The sequence below is a fragment of the Schistocerca serialis genome, chromosome 4 (assembly GCF_023864345.2).
Source record: "Schistocerca serialis cubense isolate TAMUIC-IGC-003099 chromosome 4, iqSchSeri2.2, whole genome shotgun sequence".
NCBI classification, from domain to species: Eukaryota; Metazoa; Arthropoda; class Insecta; order Orthoptera; family Acrididae; genus Schistocerca; species Schistocerca serialis.
Window position 1 is genome coordinate 647,049,666 of NC_064641.1, and position 26,250 is coordinate 647,075,915.

The window sequence follows — 26,250 nt, forward strand, 5'->3', positions numbered from 1 at the left end:
ATTTTTTGTCAGAAGAGAAACTTCAAAGCCACGCCCTCAGCCGAAGAAGTCATGGCAACAGTTTTCTGGGCCTCTGAAGGAGCTACTCTGTCTCATGCCCTCCCCCATGACGTAACAATCAACTCTTGAAGTGTACCATACTACCATCAGGGAATTGAAGAAATGACTAGCATGTTCGTTTGCACAAAAATGCAAACACACTTCTCCCTCTCCATGACAACACATGGCCTCACACAAGTCTGTACACTGAGGGGAGCACATAAAGCTTCATTTGACTGTTCTTCCTCAACCACCCTACAGCTCAGATCTCGCATCTTCCGACTTCCATCTGTTTGGCCCAATGAAGGGTGTGCTCCATGGGAAGCAGTACATGGATAATGGGGAGGTTATTGAGACAACAAGATGTTTGCTCCAATGCGGATCAATAGAGGGCGTATGGTCCTCCCAGTAAGGCGGCTTAAAGCCATGACATTAGCTTTGTAGCCAACAGAGAGGGGAACCATAACAGGTATTGGAATCCTGAATAAAACCATCCACAATAAATAAAAATGTGTTGCATAACTTACTGAACAACCCTCTTACATATAGAGGAGGGATTATATACTGCTCAATATTATTTGCCTCTTTTTGCTGTCTGGACGAATGAGGGGATGAATGCATGTAAAAGTGAGTTACATATATGGGAGAAAATGATAGTACAAACCAGCCAGTTTTTAGTATTTTGGAATAACAAAACTCATTTCAGACAATTAAAGATGAAGTTAATTTGTTTCTAATTGGTTTCTGAGAATGTTTTATTTTGTAATTTTAGGTAACAGATTTCTGGACAGTGATTGGTCCAAGGAGGGAGAGTATTGGTACGTGAATTGAAATATGAAGCTAACTAGTTACAGTGTTATCCAGCAAATCAGAGAAGAGGTCTTTTGCATGCTTTGGTACAGGGGAAGAATTTCACTTGTGAGCTAAAAGAAGTCCTTGTTCAGCATTTGTGATGAGTGGTCACATAACCTGGAGCTCTAGGAATTTCGTTAAAGCTGAGTAAACACAGTTCTTTGGGGAATATGATTTATTATTAAAGGTTTATGATCATTTTTGAATGATGTCTACAAAAATGTTATATCGTTTAGTAAGAGCAGATGTTCCACATGGCATGCTGTACAGTCATAATTGCAAATATTTGAAGTCCCAAAGTATGAACTGCTCATTATTTGAGCAAGTATTTAAAACTATGAAACACAGTGTGATTTTGACAAATTGTTTTTAACTGACGGGATGTATGGGGGTCCAAGTTAAAACTTCAACTCATGAGAAGGCATGCCTGTGTATAAATTGCACCAATCACAAATAACATAGTTTTGTTCTGTTCCATTGTTGTTTTACAATTGCGAGCCTGTACCTACTCCTTCAATATTGCTTCAGCTAACACAGTAGTAAGTTGTGTTGTCATACTTTAAAATGATCAGCAGTAATATAAAATAAACAGCAACCTAGGTGAGAAAAAACTTACGATCTGCCCAAGAAAATGTCCAGATTCCGAGCTAGCAGCATGATCCCATGATCGGGCAGTTATCTGAGATAATTAGTAAACCAATATGTGGTTGACAGGAATCTGATCCAACTGTGCTGTTCAATGTTTTGAGTGGTTTATTACTGTGTGGTAGCATTTGTATGCGGCAGCATTGTTATATAATGAAAGGTTTATTTTATTGTTGTTTAACTAAGCAGTGATTTAGATCACAGAATGTAAGTTTATTTTATCATTGTTTAATTCAATTAAGATTACTTTGTGATTTTGCACTTACATGTGAACGAAGTATGCCACATGCCTGCTCATGTTATAAAAAAAAACTGTTTGTCCACCCAACAGTTAAACTGGCTACTATAGAGGGAATGACGTATAAATGTGAAAGGATTAGTAAAAACAGTGCTTGTTTTCATTAGTTCATTTCTGGAACTGTACGTTAGGAGGAACTTTGTTGTAAGTATGTGTATAGAAACTGACGATACAGATGTTCTAATTCTACGAATTTTTTTCATTTAATAGATACAGCTAGACATGGTAAAATTTACTCACTTTAACAGCATAATACAGTTAAATATACGTATACAACCTGTTGACACATGTTGTGCAGCTAATTCTTTACAGCTTTTCTCAGCTGAGAAACAATATACTGCACAACAGGGAAGGTCATGCTTCTGAGAAACTCACTAATGTGAGTACTTTGTATGTTAGTAGGATGGCAGAAGAGTAAACTGTGACACTGCAAGAGGCAGAACACAAAAACTAAAATGTCATTTTTTTGTTGCAGAATGCAGCGTCTCATTACTTAAACTAATATTTCCATGTGAGTAGGAGACATAGCAGTGAGTGTAATTACACTATGTTATTGAAAATATCCGGGCACCCCCAAACACATACATTTTCCATATTAGGTTCATTGTGCTGCCACCTACTGATAGGTACTCCATATCAGCGATCTCAGTCACCATTAGACATCTGTTTTGCTGTTTTCTTACAACTGTATTATAATGAAAATTTTTGCTGCTGTTGCACAGGGATATTAACAGTAACTGCAAAATCATCTGTAAGAATAAATCATATTTATCATTCCTCAATAAGATTGTATACCATCAGTTTCTGACAGCTCTTATGCTTATCTTTTCACTTAAAAAAAAATTTAAAAAACCTTGGGAAGATCACTTCATGCCCGTGAAAACTCTCTCTAACCTCGCAGAATACTTTCTCACAAAGGTGTTCAAGTAGTAGTGCATGTATAAAAATAAACTTACAAGATTTGCATCTTCAACCAGTTGTCGAATGTGTGGCTTGACAACATGGACAAGTTCACAGAGGTATTTGTTACAGGGTACCAACCCTGTAGGTAACACCATCACTTTTGTGCCACCAACTTTCTCTTCTTTCCCAGCATCATTCTTCCATTTCTTAGGAGGTGGAGGATCTGCTTCATGATGAGCTGTGCTGGATTAAAGTATGATGAATATAATTACTATTTAACATAGCCTTTCATTGACAGTTCTCAGTGCCCAACTCAGGAAGAGTATTACCAACAAACAGCATGCAGTTACTGACAAGTTTCAAGTCACATAAACGCAATGTTAAACTCATTAAAACACTTGGGTCCATCCAACTACAGTCATCCAATAAAATTTATGTTGGTTGTTTGACCATTTTTAAATATTTTGGTTTGTTTATGTGAAATTACCCTATAATTGAGTAGTTCAAAATAGTTTTAAAAAATTTACCTTGTACCATTATTGAATGGCGGCCATTTTTATTTGTAAGCACATGAGTTTTTCAATTTGAAGATAACAGTGTTAATGTGAATATCTCCGTACTGGGCTGAGTACGGTATTGTAACTGATATGATTGTTTTTAGAAAAGTCTCCTCTACAAAACTGTTTATTACCCAAAATACCCTAAATTCAAAAGTAACCAATGAAACTATTCTCCAATGTTTTGTATTGGTAAATTTAGAAAAGCCCCTTTCTTGAATCAAAAATAACAACCAAGGAGTGGTTTATCAGAGTAATTTTTTTCTCTAGTTAGATATCATGAACTACTAGCTTTATTTAGAGCAAGAGCTCTGACAAATGTTTCCTTAATTTTTTATAAATTTTTGAAATTTGAAAATTGTTTTTCTGTTAAGTTTGGGGCTAGATATCCCTGGTGGGATTGAATGTAAAAATTTGGTTTTAGCACAATTTGTACACCTCCTGTATTTACTCGAATCTAAGCCGCACTTTTTTTCCGATTTTTGAAATCCAAAAAACTGCCTGCAGCTTAGAATCGAGTGCAAAGTAAGAGGAAGTTCTGAAAAATATTGGTAGGTGCCGCCACAACTAACTTCTGCCGTCGAATATATGTAGCACTACACAGGCATGCTTTGCAGGCACAAAGATAAATACTGGCACCAAAACCTCTGCGCCAGTAAATAAATTTAAAAAAAAAAAGGTGGAAAACTAGCATTTTTCTCCACCTCGAGTTTCGACCACTGCATTTTCATACATTATCCAACGAAGTAAATACAAATTCCATATTGTTTATCTTCAAATGTAGCAGCCTTTCAATGTACTACGAAAATCCGACTGGCAAGACTGTTCGGGATGTTTGTCAATATGGCCAACTCTACTGTCTGAATTTTTTCCTACTTGTGAGAAGATATGGTTGCTAATAGTAACTTTTATGAATTGTGAATCACATGCAGTATTCTCTTCACCATAAGAATAATACGAATATAAACATTTTGCCATGTATTGTTTCGTGTTTGCTGCTATCTCATTTAAACCCTGTCTGCCTAATGAACTACGAAACTAGATGAGACAACAGCAAACGCGGAAGAATGTACATGTCGTGTCATGTTCATATTTGTATTATTCTTATGCCTAATAGTGATACAGTCAGAAATAAGGCATGGCAATTGACTAGATTTTTAAATCTAAGACGACTAATTTCTGTGCAGAATGTTATGTACTAAAAAGGCGTGTGCAAAGATTTTCAAACGGAGAAAAATTTTCGCGAAACTCTCGTTCAGAACATCATTTATCATATGCAGTCTATTATTTGGTTCTTGTTGAGCCTCTTTTTTTTAAAAAAAAAAAAAAAAAAAAAAAAAAAGCAGCTGTAGCACGCACAAAAGTAAGCGATGCCGCGAGTGGCGACAGGCCGTAAACACTCATTATCAGAATGCGGCAAACAATGCATGACACAGTACAGTAATGCGTTTTCAGCTTAGAGTGACGTAAACACCTATAACAAAGAACGGCAGTTATCAGATCAAAGAAAAATAAGCAATCAATTCAAACCAGATGAAGCACGTGAAAAAGGAAGAGTACCGGTACCTGTATAAATATGGACGGAGCGCCTGACGCATAGCAATGGCTACCTGGTAGAGCTTAACTGCTAAACTTACGACTCGAACCACACTACTGTAGCTGTATCGTCATTCATTCGGCCTAAATTGTGTCTCATATTACAACGAACCAACTTTGTTCCTCCCCTTGAATTTCGAGTCTCAAATTTTAGCTGCGGCTTAGATTCGGGAAATTTTTTTTTTTTTTTCCTTGATTTCGAGTCTCATTTTTCAGGTGCGGCTTAGATTCGAGTAAATACGGTATATGACAGTGAAGTACTGGAAAAATTTTAACAATTATATTTGACTGAACAAGGATATGAATTTTTGAAAATGAGGAAATAATTCACATTACACCTACTACTTACGGCTGTTGCCTAATTCATGTGTGATATTTGCTAGATGTAATCAATTGTTATTGAAATTAAGAATTGAATTATATGTAAAAATCAAAAAATTACTGAACTAAACTTTTATATTATCTTGACAATTTTAAAATAAATATTTCCAATTAACATACGAGACGCAGTGCTTCCTAATCCTAGTGGTGAGTGCTAAGAACACATTTCTTCAGACAGCTTTTGTTATATAGAATAAGACCACCCAGTTGCTAGTTCAAGCACTGAAAACTTGTTTAACACACTTTTCTTTGGCCCCCAAACTTTTGTCACTAGGAGATTTCTTGAAAGCCACCACTGTCCCCACACACACACACACACACACACACACACACACACACACACACACAGAGCTTGGTGGCTAGCGGAGTACATATGTAGATGTAGAACTATGTCGTTCAAAGTTAGAAGACAGAGATGTAATTTTATTGACACAACGATCCTCATAAATTATGGTTTCTGATGTTCCATAGCATAGAACTAAAGTTTTCTGCAAAGTCAAGTAATTTGGGGAACTGCTTTGTTCCTTTTATTGCTTTCAAATCTGGTTTTAAGTGTTGTTTTGATATAAGAACTACTTTTTGGTGGGGAAATAGGCGATGCCTTTAATATTAATCTTTGCAAAAGGCATAGATGTCCTCTATTTTAAGAATTTGGTCTGTAGTCGATCTTTGTAACCTTTCTTTACTCATTTCACATTTTGCTGTACTTCCTACTCCACTGCATGCATTTTAACCATTGCAAGAGGCAAAAAAGTGCAACCCAAAATCTACTTTGTCATTGCAAAGATTTGAAAAATTCTTTTTGTTCTTGTACTGACTACCACTTCCAACTGAGAAGCATATGAGCTTCTCAACCTTGGGCAACTTTTCTTTCATGTGTTTGTTACATACTTTTAAAACACATGGACAACCCATGCATTATGCTCCAAGTAGTCGCTTAAAATGCAAATTGAAGAACTGCTAACTTCATCTTTCTCATTTCTGAAGTACAGAACAAGTGGTTGCACTGTTGCCTAGTCACTGACCTAGTGGTACCCTTGCACTTCATTCTGGAACACAAAAGTAATGTCTGCTGAATCAGCTAGGACTATGCATTCAATTTCATAAAGTTGTGCTTTTTTTTGTCCTTCAAAAAGATGCTTTGAATTTTAGAAACATCAGGGTGACTTAAGATTTTTTTCAATTATGAATTAAAGATTGTAAGTACTCTCACTGAGATTCAATGACTTGTCATTTCTGCTGTCAGTTGTGACCCACTGTTTGAAGGTTACATTGTTGGGTATTTCCTCCTCAGATTCATTAAACAATTCATAAGCAGTTTCTTTAGTAGGGCATTCATCACGCAAACTCGTAATGCAGTAACAATTGTTAGCATCACAAACCATTAAATCTAGTAGCTCTCTGTAGATAACATCACTGAGTTTTGCACCCAAAATCATCAGTTTGACATTTTGATGATATAAACAAACACATATGGAGTGCATTCCTGGGGAGCTGGCCAAAATACACCACACTTAGGGCAAAGATCACAAAATTTTGACCGTCCAGTTTTGCATTAGGATGAGCATCTTTAAAATTATACATAAAGTTCATCTAAATGTGGCAGCACTAATTATTTTTGCTTTGTGACTTTAACTGCACTTACAGTAACTCTTTTGCTACCCTTGCTACACAGGCACATTCTACTGCTTTCATCACCTTAAAAAACTGCGGGATCTTTTCAATTTCCTCTTCACTTATGAGAACTGCTTTCATCTTTCCTAGAACTGGTAAAATGCCTTGCTCTTTCACTAAAATGTTGGGTTAGTCTAACTGAACAATTAGAAAGGACGAACCCCTAAACTATTTTTTTTCTCTTAACCACGATTCTGAGTCTCTTCTAATTTCATCCGAAATTGGTTGTACCTTACTTTCAATAGTTGCTTTTCTTTTCCACTAGTTAGTTTTTTTATTTTCGAAGCAGGAGAGGCCTCTAAATTAAAACAAGCAATATCCAATTTGCTAACAGCTTCCTCATCAGGAATATAAATTGTCATGAACAATATTACATGTTCCAATATTTTTGAGTAACAATTTCGCCACAGGGAATTTCCAGGAATCACATTAAGTCACTCGGGAAGTTGTTTTACTCACACCTAACAAGGACAAATGTTCAAGTTTTATTTCCCTCAAACCTTTAATAACTGGCTTTTTATAAACTCTGGCTGAATCAGAGAAATCTTTTTTCCAAAAATGTTATTGTACTTCAGAATATATTTTTTCTCATGATACTTACAACTTAAAGATAGAGAAGAACTTACTTGCAATTTAAACCAAGTTTATCTATCTTCATCAAAGACATTAACATCTTTTAAGCTTTTTGAAACTGCACCATAAACTGTTTTGTGATGCACTTCACTTACTATCTGTCCTATAGAGCACTGCTCATGAATTTTATTGCATTCCAATTAGTATTTCAAATGTATTTATTATTAAATTTTAAAACTATTTTAGTTAAAAATTACACTCATGACAAAAGCGCACAAAATATTCTACACTCTCAACGAAGGATGTACATTCACCCTAACACAGGTTTCTGAACAGACTGACTACAGCAATGCCACACCCAGCAAATTTAGCAGAGATACACAGTTCATGTACAGGCTTGTCACTGACTCCTGGGCTGACTTGCTACACTGTCCACTGAATTCTGTACACATCTGTCTTGAAGACTGAACTCTTCTGTAGACTTCTCAACAATAAAGAAATTTCACACGTTCATCATTTTACTTTTATCATTTTGAATGTGTAATAATGTGCTACTTAACTGAGAATAAATCTATATGTAAATGGGCAATTTTTTAAATGCAGAACTAAAGCAAAAGCTCCAATTGTTTAATATTTTTTATTAAAATCAACCACAATAACTAAATATAGGGTTATAGTGTTAACTAAATACAGGATGATAGTGTTAACTAAATATAGGTTATAACTAAATTTTATGAAGGAATAAACCATTTAAACAGGCAGCAACCGTAAGACCAATTGTAGTATAATATAACTTATTTCCTCATTTTTTTTAAAAATGTATATCTTTGTTCACAGTCAAGTATCAATGTTTTTACAGTACTTCGCTATCATACAAATGCACAAAATTGGCAACGATCAAATTTTTATATTCAGTCCCACCAGAAATAACTAGTCCCCAAACTTTACAAAAAGTAAGGACTTTCAAATTTCAAAAAGGGACAAAAAGTTAAGAAAACATTTGTCAGTGTTCTTGCTCTATATAAAGTGGGTAGTTTATGATATCTACCTAGAGTTAGCTGCAACAGGAAGAAGATGTGCTTTTGTTGGGGCTGCGAATTTTAGCAATTTTGATCGAAATAAACTTATGCTGCAGTATTGTTCTTCGACACAGTAATAACCATTTGTATTGTGATACATTGTGAAATTTCAAACACTTGTGAGTGCTGCATTAAATTAGTACTGTCATCATTAATCGTATACTTAAACTAAATTGTACTCTTTTTAAAATTGTTAAGGTTTAGTAGATCTATCATCATTCAAAACAAACTTTCTCTAATTACAATGTACAATTATGTGAGAAATCAATCAGTTTAGAATTTTCTTGCATTTACAAAACTAAGTTTTCTTAAGTTAGTAGTTTGAGTGTTTTGTGTGTAATTTAATTCTTAGCAAATCAGCGTTTGTGTTTCATAATTCAACCAAAGTATACATCACCCCTGAATTTCGTTGTAAATCAACGCAAATAATATTGTGTTTCGGAGAATTTTTGGAATCTACCATTGTCCTTTGCATAACCTACCAGAGATTTGCAACAAATCAGAGTTTGTTATTTAATTTACTGCAGCAGATTTTCTAACTAAAGTATTGTGTTATATGCATTTTCCACTAAAGAGTCGTAGCCCTATAAAATTATCTGCATTTATCATAAATTAACTCAGTTTTAAAGTTTAACCATTATCAACATCAAAACATTTAAGGAAAGGAGTAACTTTTACCAAAGGTTTGCTGTAATAGAAATCTCATTTTGTGTATCTGCTTCAATTCTTATAAGGGAATTAGCAACTTTTTAGCTCAAAAGATTAGAAGATAATCAGCAGGTTTAAATTAAAGTCATTTGTTCACTGCATTGTAATACATTGCACCAGCCAAAAATGCAGCCCCACTGTGAACGCTGTTCTCAAACACAGGAAGAGTTGGTTGATGTTTGTAAGCAACTAGAAACTGCCCTGACTACTGCCAAATAATTGGTAGCTGCTGCAAAACAGTGGGTTGGAAGCACTCCCAAGAGCCTTGTACCTGTGATACCTGTATTAGAGGTACCTCAAGTACTATTCTCTCCAGTGGATCCTGTCTCCTCTGCAGAAAGTACAGAACATGATCTGTCATTACTGTCCACTTGACTGTGAGTGGCATGCCAATGGAAGATCTAGACACCCTGTACACAGTGGACAGCGACCAGTGACGTTTCAGGGTCTTGTACTCCCCCTAACCAATAAGTTTGAGGTGCTGTCTTTCACTGAAAGAAACTGAGACAGTGGGGCTACCTTCATCTGTTTGGGGGAAACGTGTTTTGTCCACTGTCAGCAGGAGGCAAACACAAAAGGGTAGGGGTCAATTAACCATCAGCAGTTAAGGAAATGGCAGCAAAGGGACAGGGAAGGATACCAGGTGAACTCACTTTTATACACCTGGGGGTCTCATTCAACATGTTGAAGAGGCTATTCTAGCAGCCATAAGAGGACAGGGTGCAACCAACTGCAGATTGTGGCACACATTGGAACATGATACTTGTCATCTAAGCTCTGAGGTCATCCTTGGGTCATTCCAGTAACTGGCAGGAATTGTTGAGAAGACCAGCCTTGTGCATGGAGTTTCAAAGTAGCTCACAATTTGCACCACTGTCCCAAAACTGATCACAGCCCTTTGTTTCTGAGTAGAGTGGAAGGAACGAATCAAAGACTTCGAAGATTCTGTGACAAGCTAGGCTGCAACTTCCAGGACTTGCATTGTAGGGTTGAGAGCTGTAGGGCCCTCTCAAGAGGCCGGGTATGCATTACACATCAGAGTCTACCACAAACACAGCTGACTGCGTGTGGGGTGTCCACAAGGGCTTTTTCGTTTAGGCGACTCTCCACCCAATCCAGGTAACGATACCTGTAGGAAACCCACAAGTATCGGTGTAATATCGAAAGAAATGCCTCCCAAAGATGAGAGTATTAAAATCATAATGGTAACCTGCATACGCATTTGCAACAAAGTGCCAGGGTTTGAAGCACTCATGAAAAGCAGTGAAGCTCACATAATATTAGGTACAGAAAGCTGGTTGGAACCTGAAATTGACAGAACTGAGATTTCTGGGGAAAATTTATTTGTATATTGAAAGGACAGGCAAATGGAAGATGGGGGTGGTGCATTTGTCACAATAGACAAAAAATTCAAATCCACTGAGACAGAAATTGAAGCTGCAAGTGCGATTGCTTGGGCAGGACTTAATATTCGGGGTGGACATAAAATGATAACTGGATCCTTCTATTGCCTCCTGACGTAACTGAAAACTTCAGGGAAAATCTCACTTCACTTGTATATAAGTTCCCCCAGTACAATGTAATCACTGGTGGAGACTTTAATCATCCAACAATTAATTGGGGAAATTATGGTTTTGTTAATGGTGGGTGTGATAAGACATTTGGTGAAACTTTACTAAATGCCTTTTCTGAAAACTAACTACAACAGACAGATAGAAACCCCACTCATGGTGGAAATATATTGAATCCAATGGCAACAAGTAGACCTGACCTCTTTGAGAATGTCCACACCAAAACTGGTATCAATGACCATAAAGCAGTTGTGGCGACAATGATTACCAACGTAAAAAGGAGAACTGAAACAAGCAGAGAGATATATATGTTTGGTAAACTAGACAAAAAATCATTTGTGTCGTACCTCATTGAGGAACTTGGGGTGTTGAACATCTGTTTATCAACAGACTCTTAAGAAACCAGTTGTTTCAACAGGTAGTGTGCTGGGCCACTTGGGCTCAACAGGTAGTATGTTGGGCCACTTGGGCTGCCAACAACTTGTCAAAGAAGAAACCTTCTTTCTATAACTGGTAAGATACAGTGTCTAACTGGTGACTGTATTCATAAACACTATTGTGTGAGAAGAACAGTAGTGAATGTCTTCCACAGATTGTATCCATAGAATTCTTCAGGAGATGCAAAGTATAAATTAATATTATTGCCAAAATAAGACTTCATAAAACAAAGAGCAGTATCACTGCTCTTGTCTGCAGGTAGAATTTCTATATTGATCTCCTTTATGTAATTCTTATGTTCTTCCTAGTTATGGCATGATAAGTCTCAGTTTATATCTACAGCATTATCACTGGGATATTTCAAGGCACACTACTCAATGGCACAGTGAATACCTACATGAGTGATGTGCTTAGAGGGGGTGCGTAAGGCAGATACAAGTCTCCTACACGATATTCTCATGGGTTTGATATTCACCCTGGCTACCCCCATCAAAATACAGCAAGTCTTTATGAATTCAATGAAAGGAGTAAATTTTACAAGCTACATACTTCACACAAAATAACGAAATATTCTGTAAGGCTTGGTGGAAAGAGGGAATGTTATCAGTCCAACACTTTTGCCTATATGCAAAATCTGGCTGTAGGAGCAATAGCTACACTTCCTGTACCATGCACATTCACATGCTCCTCATTACCATGTAGTCCTGGTCATGGCCAAATCACTTTTCTGTACACTTTGTCCACTGGTTTCTGACATTCTGTCATGTAAAATAAACTCAGCACACAGAGAAACAAAGCAAACAACAAAACACATAACAACTTACGTCACCAACTACAAGCATTTTCTACAACTAACTTTGTCAACCAGCACAAGGCAACAGTGCAATATGAGAATCGTAAATAATACAAGAGGCATGACTCATTCAGGAGGTGAGACTACATTCATTCTCCAATCAGCTGTTTCCATGATCACTGTATTATAAACAAATAGCTCTCGATCACTTTGTTATTCTGAACCAAGAATACAATATATCAGCATTGATATTTGCCACGAGTTGTAAGAATGACTCATTGTAAATAGATTTGTGACTACACTTCTGAAATATTCGTAGATAACTTACCATTTTATAAGAGCCAACAGTAAGAAGATGTATGCCTTGTCATTCATAATGCAGTTCACACCCATATCACGCCAATGCCAAAGCATGTTGGATTTTCCTAGTAAGATGGTTTTTCAATAACAGAAAGACTTATGTACAGAAAAAAGATATACCTGTTCAGAACAATTGGATCTGGGACTGGTATATTCAAAGACTGATGAACAGTGTTCAGTTCACGGGCGAATGGAGGTGTCTCCAAGAGTTCATTAAGTTCAACAATCTTCTGTGGAAAACCCTTCAATATCAGTTCTTCAGCCTGCAACAGAAAACTGGAGTATTACAAAAATCAAGTCAAGTAAATGACGAAGTCAAATCCAATGCATCACAAATTATGCAGACTGTGATATAACTAACAAATTTTGTAATATTCTGGCCACTTCTTAAAACAACAACTTTTAAATTAATGGTTTGTACAATGTGATCCATAACTAATGCTTCTGGGAAATACTGAAAGACACGGAAAATTCCTGTGCAAACATCATGTATACTGAATAATTTAAAACATTTTTTTTTTTTTTTTTTTTTTTTTGCTAGGTGTGTCATGTTAAGTTCTAGGAAGAAATTGAGTGATTTTTGAAAATGGTACTTGGGGTAGCCTATACAGTGTATACCCGTCCTTTTTTCCCCCTAAGGTAAGTCTTTCCGCTCCCGGCATTGGAATGACTCCTTACCCTCTCCCTTAAAACCCACATCCTTTCGTCTTTCCCCTCCTTCGCTCTTTCCTGATGAGGCAACAGTTTGTTGCGAAAGCTTGAATTTTGTGTGTATGTTTGTGTGTCTGTCGACCTGCCAGCACTTTCATTTGGTAAGTCACATCATCTTTGTTTTTAACACACACACACACACACACACACACACACACACACACACACACACACACACACACACCCTACTTCATAAGGTTACAGAGAAACATTACATCAACAATATTTACATACACGTCTACGTCATTACTCTGCCGTTCTCACCTATGTGCTTGACAGAGGGTTCAATGAACCATTTTCAGACTATATCTCGACTGTTCCACTCTAACTTCACACAGGAAAAAACAAACATCTAAATCTTAATGAGTGCGCTCTGATTTATTTTATTATAATGGTCAATCCTGCCTATGCAGGTGGGAGTCAACAAATTATTTTGTGAAAAATTTTGCCGCGACATAAAATGTCCATTTTAATGATTGCCACCCCAAGCTCACTAATCGTGTGTTTCACTTTCTCCCCTATTACACAATAATACAAAGTGAGATGTCCTCTTTTGAACTTTATTGTGTCCTCTCATCAATCTTTTCTAGTATGGATCCCACACCATGTACCAACAGTTCATAGGAGGATGGAAAGTTAAGTGTTAGCAGACTCATTTAAGATTTGTTGCATCTGCAAGCGTTCTGCTAATAAAACAGTTTCTGGTTTGCCTTCCACACATTTTCTACATAATGTATCCAATTTAAGTTATCCACAACTGTAATTTCTAGATTTTCAGCTGAATCAACAACTTTTAAATTTGTGTTATTTATCACGTACCCAAAATTTAACAATTGTCTTACTACTTTTGACGAAGACCTAACACACTGTTTTGTTTAAATGTTCAATTGCCACTTTTCGGATCATGCAAATTTCTCGTCTAAACCACAATGCAATTTGTTTTGATCTTTTGATGACTTTACTAAATGGTAAAAAGACGGCAGCATCTGCAAACAATCTAAAAAGGCTACACAGGTTGTCTCAGAGGGATCACAGAAGCCTGATTAAATGGTGAGGTGTATTATAATCCACTCCCATATGTAAGATGGGCTGATATTCAGTACAAGTGCTGGTCTCAAAATTCCAAGAAAGTGCTTTCAAAGAAGATCGCATAATTAATATTACTGTCATCCCTCTACATAGATGTCAGCCTGGATGCAAATTTAGACTAATATCTATAGTAATAATTACTTTGTGCATAAAAGCCTGCACCAATGCATATATCCCCAATAACAATCTCTGGTTAATTTTGATAGAGTGTCAATGTTACAATTTTTGTCTATTTGCATTATACTCAATTAGTAATTATTGTTGCTCTGTGTCATTTATCACTCATTCGGAGTGGAGCACCACTACAAAGGCTTGAATGCCCAATATCCCAGAGGTGATAGATGCTTGCTGAAATCTTCATGGGCTCAAGATGGCAACATGGCTTTTTGCCTGTTTTCTGTACAGACACGTGTGTGTCTTGTTTTCATCACACCAGCACATGCTTTACATTTGAGTCACTCCTATCTTGTTTGCAGTGACAAATCACTTGTGCAATAGTCGAAAGCTGCTAGAAAGTGATGCAAAGGCTAATCTAAGACATTTCACCCGCAGGAAACTTTGCTTCGTGGTTAAACTCCTGTTTGTCTCACATACCATTAAATAGTGTTGTGTATCACATCAGTGAATCTATCAACATTTCACTTAAATATATTTACATGACTACTATGAAACATCAATTACATTCAGAATTGTAGAACACAATCATCATTTAACATTATGTTGCATTAACTGTTGTTGCTAAACTATTGTGTAACATTTAACAGTATCCCAGATTTGTTTACAACTTTAACATGACTGCATTTGACTTCCCAATACAGCAATAACATCCCACACAAAATTTCATAAGATTGTTTTCTTGTGTCACTACAAAAAGTTAGGGAACATATCAAGAATATGACAACTGTGTTGTTTAAACTGTAGCCATGATTGGCCCCTACATTCTTATCCAATGGGAAGTAAATTACAAAATCAGACTTCATAAGACGAAAATTCAGACCAGTTGCAACAGTATTGTCTGAGCTCCACTGTAGCCAATGAATTAATGTGGCCAACAAAATTTTAATACCCACAAATGAAGATAAATGAATTGTGGATACAGATGAAAGTAGTGTCTAACAGATAGAAGGTATACACACACAAACCACTGCTTATATACCACACTGAGAACTTAGTGGCATATTTTCTCTCAGCATGCTCAAATGGAAGGCACAGCAATACTGGCTCTATTTGTATTGCAACAATGACCTTGCAAGCAATGTCTTCAAGGCTGAGGCACACAATGCTAGTTTCAGCATCTTTGCCCACTATGGAGAGCAAAATATGAACCACCATACAGACAAACCAAATCATTCGTTCTACTTTACTGGCAGTAATTTCTTCCTGGTTTGTATGGGGCCCAAGATATGCCTACCCCAACTCCATTCATGTCTCCACTCCAACCAGTAGTATCAACTGCCTCTGTTTCTCAATCTTGTGTATGCTTATAAAATGAGTCAACACCTGTTTTATTCTATTTATTGTCTTCCTGGACAACACCTAGTAAGTCACCTGTCTGAAGGATATAATGCCCACCATCAGGTTCTCCTTGTTTGTATTGTGTAATACTTAGTCACACTGAAGACGGCTGTTGCAGAGGCCCCAGTAATTTAATAGTTTTAGTTTTTTGTAAAGACACTGCCTAATATCTAAAAAGACTTAATTCAAATTGATAATGACTGTGGAAGCCTAAAAACTTACACATGGAAAGTACATTTATAGTATGAATTTTCTAATGTAACAGAGGAGATAAAGCGTATCTTTAGAATGATGTTTCTCTGATGATTACTGGGAAAAAATGAACTGCTGAGGACAGCCAAGTCTCTTGCAGCATGGAACATCCACCTGTAAGACACTAAGAGAGCTAATCTAGGTTAATTTCACACACAGAAATCTGCTGACAAACATAAATGCTGTCATTCAAAATAAAATATTCTTCAAATACATAAGGAGCTGTTGGAAGTAGGAAGAACTGTACCACAGGATTTCTAGTACATGTCTCCTTAGCTCCCACAGCTGCTAGAATTCCCACAGATCCTGGTATCCAAGACATTGACATCTCCTTTCCCAGTTTTATTAGCATGGGAAAGGTTTCTAAAGGTTTCTTGGATGTTGTGGATATGTCTGTGTGCCACATATTTAAGTTGTGTAGCTGAAGGGTACTTAGGGAGTATGAATGTCACGTAAGTCTGCTCCGGTGCCCTGAATATCACCTACCTCTTTAGTTTGCAAATTCATTCAGTAAATGTATCTTGAGAAGACATGAAGGGAAAACCACACAGCAGCTGCTTACAACCATATCTGGAAGATGATATATATTTGCAGCACTAATTCAAAATTTCATAGAATTTACATGTAAAAAATACTGCCAAGACTGCTAACTCTCCTGAACTTCAGTAAATCTACACTAATTTTGGACCTATTCAATAACAGTGGTGGCAATGGGCTACAGACTATGGTTAGGGGTGGCATTAGGCCCACACCCAGTGCCACTAGGTTACACTTAACACAAGATTGCTCACAGGCAACTGATGAAAATCTATTCCATGACAAGAAAAGCAATGGTTTGGCATGTTATTGATTTTTTCTCTGTTCCCATGGAAGATTTTATTTTATACTTTTTGCTGTTTGAATCTAGCTCTTTGGGTCATCATGTATATCCACAATGTTAATGTCATGTAAATTATGTGGCTTCCTTCTGAAGGAAGTACCTTAGTGCTATAGAAACCTGGTTAAGGTTTTTACATTAAACCTAAGCAACCGGTTGGCTGTAAATTCTATATAATGAAAATTTATTTACAGCTGCTGCTGTCAGCCATGTTGAAAATAGTGAAATTTTTCTTCCATATCCAAGATATTCACTACAATATTTCTATAGTGCAGAACACATTGGCTGCTGTCAAATATTGGAGAGCAACCTAATTCATTATGTACCACCTCACCACAATAAAATGCCACTACTGTGAATTCACAACACAAAAATTTGATAGAACTTCTTTGTCAGTGACCTCGTGTACCTACAAGGGAGAAAGTGAAATTTGCACAGCTGTTCTCCACACATGTGCAGTATCATTTCCAGAACTACAGGGTTGGATTATCATAGCAGAACATTATCTGCACAAGTTTTTAATTTGGGCAGAAGTTTCACATGCATTTAGCTTGGCACTTGGAACAGTCGTAGTTGGGGCATAATATTTTCCTACACAGACAGCAAGCAGCAGATACTTAAGTGAATTTCCCATGCCTAATATAGCCATTGGCAATCTGGTACGAATGTCAGTAAACCCAGCCCCAAAACAGAGGATGCCACAGAAAGCAAAATATTTCGTTCAGTCTACTGAAAGTGTTTCACTGGTGAAGACTACTGCAGTTCCTCCTTTGAACTTTCATGCAACAGCCAAAATGACATATTGAAATAAGTGGTTATGCAATAGAAAACTAGCTAATATCACTCAACATGGTAAAACTGAGTGGACCTGACAGGGTACTAAGGTGATTTCTTATAGATTATTTCTCTTATTCTTTTATTATAGGCTGATGATTTTACTAAGTATGCTACAAAAAGGGTTGGGTCACTCCTGCTTCCAATAAGGACAAGGGCTGCAAGACATACGTAACTATAGTTCTATAATGCTGACATCAAACGGCTGTAAAGTAATGAAACATTTTATGTGTGCAAACTATGATCTACTTGGACACTGAAAGCCTTGCCTGCACGAATCAATATAAATACCACAAACAGCCATCTTGTGAAACTCTGGTCACAGTGCTTATCCATGCGATCCAAAAGAAAGCAGATACCAGTCCCAAGATTTATGCAGTGTTCCTTGACTTCTGATTGGCATTCAAAATGGTTCTAATGGTCACACTGTGAACTAAATGTGAGTTTCAAAAACGTTAGACCAACTTCATGATTGGATTAATAACTTCCCAGCAGACAGAACACGACACGCTGTTCTTAAAGGAAAAAAGCATCCAATGTGGAAGCAACTTCGGATGCATCCCAAAGATGTAAGTATTCTTAACATATACAATGTATATTAAATGTCCTTGTAAAGAAAGAAAAAATAGTGCTTCACATTCTATCAATGATAAAATCATTAGAGAAAAAGCAGAATTTGTATTGGACACAGATGATGAAGGAAATGGACCATGTACTTCTCAAACATGAGTTTTGAGTGAATGATAATCTGTTGCACAGGCTATCACTGGTTAGATTCAAAAGGCCAATCAATGACAGCCACTGCAGTTATCATAAAATTTGTTTTGGCTGAGAACCCCACTGTAAGAAAGATACCCCCTTAATGTTACAGATACATGATTGCTGAATACTTAAATGTCTCTCAGAAATCCACTAGCCATGAGGCTACATACAAAGACTGTGGATTTTATGCCCGGTCCTTCGTATTTTTAAAATGAATTAAGATGCTTCATTTTCCATGTAATACATTATCTTCAAGTCATTTGGTATTGCTCAAAGCTTCATTTCTTGAACATTAGTGAATACCCAACAGAATGATTAATATGTATAGTGTTCATGCCCATCATGGCAATTATGATCGATCATCTGATTTGTATCTTAGACAGATCAGCAAACTATTGTGATTCCTTAACTGACATAATTAGTTTTATGATGTTACAGTTGTACACATTCTCCATGATGGCTATCATCTTCTCCTCTTCATATCTACAGAAATGATATGTCGTTTGGGGCTAAAGTGCACTTCGTGTGTCAGTGGCTCTTGTTGACAATGGTTAAAGCCAACAGGGCAATAGTATACAGCAGCCAATGACAATTGCTGAATCTAACGATTTCTTTCTGCAGAAAATTAGAATTAATCATATTTTTTTTCGATAAGCAGAGCACTTGGATAACTCTTAGAGATATGATTGTTAGGTTTTTTATGGTTGCTTACTGCTTTTTGTGTTTGGAAAAAATTAGCTGTGCTGGCAGACAACCCAGCCACAAAGCCCGAGCATAGTTTATTTTGGAATGCATGAATTTCGTAGTGAGTTGATGAAGCCAACAAACCTCCACACCAGTGGAAGGAGGTAAGGTTTTTGAGCTGCACATAATGTACTGAATGAACGAACGAACGCATGAATGAAAACATTCCCTGTTGAATCTGATGTATGCCCGTAAGAGGAGATTGCGAATGTGGTGATTAATGCCATGCAGCAGTCCTAAGGTCCATATGTTAAACTCAACAGAGCAGTAGTCCATTGGACCACTGGAGACACACTCATAAACACTAGACACTTTCATTACAACACACATGAAGCTAACTGACAGAACAGTTTATATACGGAAGCACAGAGTCATTTGCCCATAATTCCATTTGTGAATGAAACAGGAAAGGAAGCGATTATAAGTGTTACAAGATATCCTCCACTATGCGATGTATGATAGCTTGTAGAGTATGTATGTAGATGCAATTCTGCAACAGAAACCTACAGTGAAACTGAGCCAAGCACAGCTAAGACCACACAGTTTGTAGTACTTTAGGACAACTAAGTTGGTCATCAAAATATCGCAGACAAAGCAGAATCATTTGTGCAAAAATCTGAAGCATATGATCGGTCAACCTGCCAGAATCCCAAGTAATCACCTTTAGCAGCATGGGCTGCTGTAAAATATGCACTAAAACAGTCAGTAAGGTTCTGGAAGGTACAGACAGTGATTTGGAGCAACGCAAACTCCAACACTGTGTCCAGCTGCACTAGGTAGGCTTTAAATCCAGAGAGTCCAGAGAGTTTGGTGGCCAGCACAGTAAACTCACCCTAGTGTTCTTCGAACCATGTAAACAAACTGAAAGCTGCATGACATGTTGCACTGCCCTGCTGATAGATGGTGCCAGCTGAGCAAAACGATCTGCATGTAAGGGTGGACATGGACCCCATGGATAGATACACACTCAATTGTTGATTGATTGGCTTTCCAAAATGAGATCACCAACAGAATGCCACAAAAGCATTCCCCTGACCAATGATTCCTCCTCTGCCCTGAACACTTCCAATGATTGTCACAGGGTGTTACAGATGTTTCATCTTTACAGGCCAACGGCCATCTGTCTGATGGAATATATAACATGACTAATCTGGAAAGACCATTGCCATCACTCAGTTGACATCCAGTTGCAGTATTGGCAAGCAAATTAAAACCTTTGTCCCCAATCGACAGCAGTCTGCATGGATGTATGAACCAGGTGTCTGATGCAGAGGCCCTTATGCAACATACACTGGATGGTGGTTGAGGAGACATCACTGGCAGCCCCCTGGTGCATCGCAGCAGTCAGTTTTCAACAGTTTCAAATTAATTCACCAATATACATCTCCACAGGTGTTGTTCACCTCTGTCATGTATGGCGTGTGGCGCACCACAGCTGCCTCTGAGCCAGTTTTGGGTAGCATCACTGTCACAAATGGTGTGTTTTAGCCATGAGGGTAGACAAACAGTTTACAAACTTAGCTGTTTTGGAAATGCCCTCATCCTTGGGCCAAAAAGCCAACGATCACGACCTTTTTGAAATCAGATAAACTACTCCGTTTCTGCATTTCAACAACGATTGCACTGTTGTCCGCATCAACAGACATGCTTTATATATACCTTCCACTGCAGTGCTGCCATCTGTGAATGGTTATTATACACTGATGTCAAAGATAGGCAGTGGTCACAATTTGACTGGCACTGTGTATCTTGTAGGTGGTGGCTTTGATCACATTGTTTACCAGACCAACAAAGTATTGTAGATAGTGAACACACAGTGCGTCCGACAGTTACATTTACACCCATGATTACAATCCCTACTTGCCCATTGTGATCATGTACTTTCAAGCTTTTAAAAGGTTTGAAGGCATTACTAACAAGTACACTCCTGTGCCAAAAACCTCTTATTCTGGAAGAGGCCATTTAATTTGTCATATTTTATTTTGCGAATGTTGTGTTGTTATTGGTGTCAATCATTGGTTGTTTCAGAAGACAGGTATATCTGCCTTGTTAATAACTCCATAGATCTACCCACCTTCAACCATCAACACCCCCCCACCCCAAAAAAAGGGTGAATGGAAGCATCCGATCCCACCCGTCTGCTTTGACCCGCGACGTAAGGCTGTTGTGGTGTTTGACGTCATGATGGCGCGGAATTTAGTTTGTGAGAGTGGCGTGTTTGTAGGTGTCGTTTTCATGCGATCGGTGGTGCTCTCTGGTGGTGTGTTAGATGATGTTTTTGGTTTAGTTTGCGAGTGTGGCGTTGTATGTGAATTTTGGTAAATTGCTTTTTTGTGTCTTTGCTAGGTATGGATATGACTGACAAGGTCAACAGTTTTCGGTTGACGGCTATGATGGGGGGGCAGTGCATTGTCTCTAATGAAATTTCTTAAAGTACTCGGATTGTTGGATGAAGTCGTGAAGTGTTCAGTATGCTGCAAAGAAAAGAGGCTTACTTAAAGCCCCAGCGTCTCGGACCAGGGACGGCTATATGTGGAGATGATGTAAGGATAACAGGTCAAGGGAAGTGTTCGATCCCAATGTGTGGCTGTGAATGTTGGTTTTGGTATCAGGAGACGTTTTAGAGCTGTATACGTCAAGGGAAGTGTTAGGTCCTAATTTATGGGATCGGGAGCTGCTGTTGAGCTATATAGGTCAAGGGAAGTGTCCGATTCCAGATGATATTGTGTTTAGTGGTATTTGGGGTGTTTTGTGATGTCGATTTTTTTTCGTCGTTTTGCGTGGTTTGTATCGGGGTGGGTGTCTAAATTTGTTTATATTTAGTTTGTCCCCACCCAAATAACCGCCTATTTCCTGCACTTGTCCCGTTAGTGTCATTAGGCTTTTTGTGGAACGTGTGTATGTTTGTTTTTCGATGTATTTTCGTCCTCATAATGTGTACATAACAACTTTATATGCGCCATATTGGAATCGTGGTTTATGGTCATTTCCGCCACATTTGTGACATCATGGGTCAAAGCAGACGGGCGGGATCGGACACTTCCGTATTTCCCCAAAAAAATATAACAACAACAACATACTATTATTCATGGTTCTCACCGAACACTCAGAAGCAAGCTCCAGACGACTAAATGAAACTGACAGGTTGCAACCTACAGCTGGAGCTGAATAACAAACTGACTGACTGTTAGTCATTTATAAGGGCGGATAGCAGGTCAACAACCAAAGAATGAGCACTGTCATACCTTCTGCTCTTGTGAGTGTTACTTCAGGTGACAGTTTGCGAAGTCATTCAGAGATGACACTTATGGCTGTTGCAATTTGTTTCTGTTGTGCACCACATTTAATTTACATAAAAGAGTATCTGATAATAGCAGTGATTGGACAAAAGAATGGTTATTATGTTCGTACAACTGGAACAACTGCCCATGTAACGGGGAAACATTTTGAAGTAATCAATGCAGAACAAATTGCTGCAATGTGTGCATACACTGTTGCACTAACTACACTCTAATTACCAGATCCAAACCTCATCATACGCTGCCAAATATTTGTATTGTGTGAACAATTAACTCATAGCTTCCACTAAATAACTTACACCTAATGGTACTGCTGCTATATCTAATTTAATGGCAACAAAAATCTATCATTGCTACAAACTTTCAATGTGTTGTTATCGATCAGGTTAAACAACAACATCGCATAGGTTCATATTTTACTCTTTCTTGTTATTACTAGTAAATGACTGTAATTGCAAGTAAACTCATTATTAAATAGAGTTGTGGCTACACACTAATGTTTTATCTGTTCCTTCAATGGCTACCCTCTGAACTTGACAATGCCTGAAATGATTTAATACTTCTTACTGTGGGAACCAAGAACACTATAAAAGTATTGGGATTCTCACTGTTACAACTCTTACACTTTACTGCAGACCACATATCATCACATTTCCATTTAACTATGGCATATACTACAATTGACACAGCAATGAGGCAAAATTGTCTGATAATTATAAAACTATATGGCACAAAGAAGTGTATCCCTTGCCATACACATTATAATCGCTCAAATTTCGACAGCTGTAATAATTTCTGCAATTTAAGAATGACTAATGCAACTTTCCAACAATACTTTGATACAATTAAGTAAATTTACGCTGGAAATCTTATTCCATACAAGCAATAATTCGTTAATTGAAAAAACCTTAATGGAAGAAAATGACGCAAACTCAAGAAAACCAACAGACAAGAAAACTTTATCAATGGAAACAACTCTGGTGCAGTTCCCAAAGTGCATTAGAGTTTTCAATACACAGCTTTGAAATACCAACCACACATCACAGAAGAGTACAAAAAACGGAGAAGTCAAATGTTTGCACTTAAGACACCAATGTAAAGCTCACCGTCACCTGCCATTATGAGCGCTTCTCGAAAACAAATTACTTGACCGTGTTTAATAACGAAATTTACCTGACTGGACAACAGAACTTTCGAAGAATTTTGTGCCGCTATAAATTACACAGAGAAATAATATAACAATACCTAATTGTCATTACGTACTCAAGTTATTTTTGGTATGAATTATAGCCACGGTGTTGACATTTACCTTTGACTTCAGGGAATCTTTGTACTCTTGAACCTGAAACAATAAAAACACACAATTACATTTCCACAAATGTTTTTTTCTCAAAGGACGTCGTTCCGTATCCTTAACTCATTCCCCGACGATGAGTAGGAACGTGACTAAAATTTGTTGTGTAAATCATACCAGACTTGATTTCAAGCTTTTAAAGTAAACTCAATATTACTGTGTTGAACAGAACAATAGCAAGTAAAACGCGACAAATATAAACAGCAAAATTAATACATTACAACGATTATTAATTATTTAAGGTAGATCATTCATCCGCCTAATCGTATTTAGCCCTCACCTTCTTGGTTGCAACATCTGCCATCGTATGTTTTTGAGTTTACACACCACACACAGCACTACACAAAGCAAACTTGAGACGCGAAATTACACTCGCGGTCGTTTTCCTTGGAAACGTGCGTGTTCTAACAGGAAGTTAAGTTCGCAGTCTGCACATGTGCAAAAACCGAATTATTTGAAACGTGTTTCAGTACGTACAAGTAATCTCCATTCCGTCGGTATGAAAACAAGCGAAAAGTTTTGCGGACGGTATTATACACTGACAATTTTGACAAGTCACACTATTACAAAAAATGACAAGAATAACAATATCCCAGATTCTTTAGTATATTGGCAACGTTAAGTCAACTTTTTACGAGCGGTTAGAAGGGAACCGACCAATGACTATACGGAACACAGCACTGCCAAAGATCTTTATACAACAACACAAAACGTGGCGGAGCATATAAAATTCTAGGGACAAGAGAAAAAGATCCAGCATTAAGTATTATGAAAATTTGTTTTATCGTGGTAGTAAAAGACAAACTGTTTTGATCCCTCAATCTGAGGAATTTTATGCTGCGCTCTACCAAATATGTATTGGTCTCGTACTGTTCCAGTAACACTACTAGACTAGTACTAGTTTTGTCTTTGTGAAAGTCGAATACCGGTACTATTTTGCATCCTCCGTCCTGGTAACAGAGAGATGACATAGAACAGTTATTATTAACGGAAAGAGCCTCAGTTGAATAATGTGTTAATAATTAAATACTAATAAAAAATCTATTCAACCTTTAACTTCGCCAAAGCCCCAAGTCCACATGTTAACCTCCTTATTTACATTTCGTGCCAAAAGAAAAATTAAGAAATAGGGCTAAATCCATTCTTTGATTATTATAAAAGTGTGAAGGGCGAAAGTAAGAACATTAGTTATCGATGGAGGGATGCAGTTATATCCTACAAGCATACCCAGTTGTAGCCTAGAGAGTGACAGAACCCAATAACTACAAACTAAATTATTTTTATTATAGAGTACGAACTATAAGTCCGTTAAAACTGTCTCGTTAATTCATTTTGATGAATATAAAGTGGAAGATCACAAAAAAGACACATTTGGTACGGTGTATGAGTCAGGGAACACCATTAACAGAAAATTTAAATACACTAAATATATCTTTATGAAACTGACAGCTCTGTTTACAAGACCAATATTAGAAATATGAATTATCTACAAAAATATTTAAAAGCGGCCATTTTTGTTCATTTCTGAGCAGCATATATAAAAAGTTATGTCACTAAGTGGCCAAACTTAAAAATAATCTCTAACATTTACTGATATTTTTTTCTTTTTCAATTTTCTCTACTTCATTAACAAATTTTTAAGAGAATTGATTGAAATATATATTGTTATTACAAGTTCTCGAAAAGGAGCATATTGGTTATAAGAATAAGAAAACATGTAAGCTTACAGTAAACATGTTACTGGATGGGAAGCAGCTGAAAAGAGAGGGAAGTTTCAAGTACTCATGGAGTATAGAGTAGAAAAATGGAAAGAATGACAGAGATAAGTGAACATGCTAGTCAAGCTGTTAGTTTTATGAGATGTGTGAGAGGAATTATATGAGCCAAAAGGACCCCGAGAAAAATAATGTGAAATAACAAATACTTTATACATTCTAAGCCAAAAAAGTAACACATTATGCAGGAGTTATCCAGTCGAGATGGAAATCGATAGATGTGATGTACATGTACACCTAAACAAATTATTAAAATTTCAGAACAATTGAATGAGTTATCCAACAGAAAGAGCTTAGCAAATTAAGGAAGTCGATAGTGTGGTCCACATGTGCAGTTATTCAGCTCGGCATTGATTGATAAAGTTGTTCGATGCATTCTGGAGGGAATATAATGTCAAATTCTGTCCAAGTGGTGTGTTAGATTGTCAAAACCACAAGCTGTTTGGAAGGCTCTGCCCATAAAGCTTCAGATGTTCCTCAACTGGGAAGAGATCTGGTGATCTCGCTGGCCAAGGTAGGGTTGGCTAGTATGAAGACAAGCAGTAGAAATTCTCACTGTGTGCAAGCGGGT

The 26,250-nt window shown here is 37.2% G+C and overlaps 1 protein-coding gene across 1 annotated transcript in view; it reads right to left on the reverse strand.

Moving 5' to 3' along the window:
- LOC126475506 (proteasome activator complex subunit 3) overlaps window positions 1–24,565 on the reverse strand; it is a 37,268-nt gene extending 12,703 nt beyond the window's left edge. The window contains exons 1-4 of the mRNA XM_050103415.1: window positions 24,185–24,565; window positions 23,860–23,892; window positions 12,588–12,730; window positions 2,791–2,980 (exon numbers count right to left, since the gene is read on the reverse strand). Coding sequence (XP_049959372.1) covers window positions 2,791–2,980; window positions 12,588–12,730; window positions 23,860–23,892; window positions 24,185–24,208 — 390 coding nt within the window. The 5' untranslated portion in view covers window positions 24,209–24,565. The remainder of the gene's footprint in view (window positions 1–2,790; window positions 2,981–12,587; window positions 12,731–23,859; window positions 23,893–24,184) is intronic.
- Between the last annotated feature and the right edge of the window lie 1,685 nt (window positions 24,566–26,250).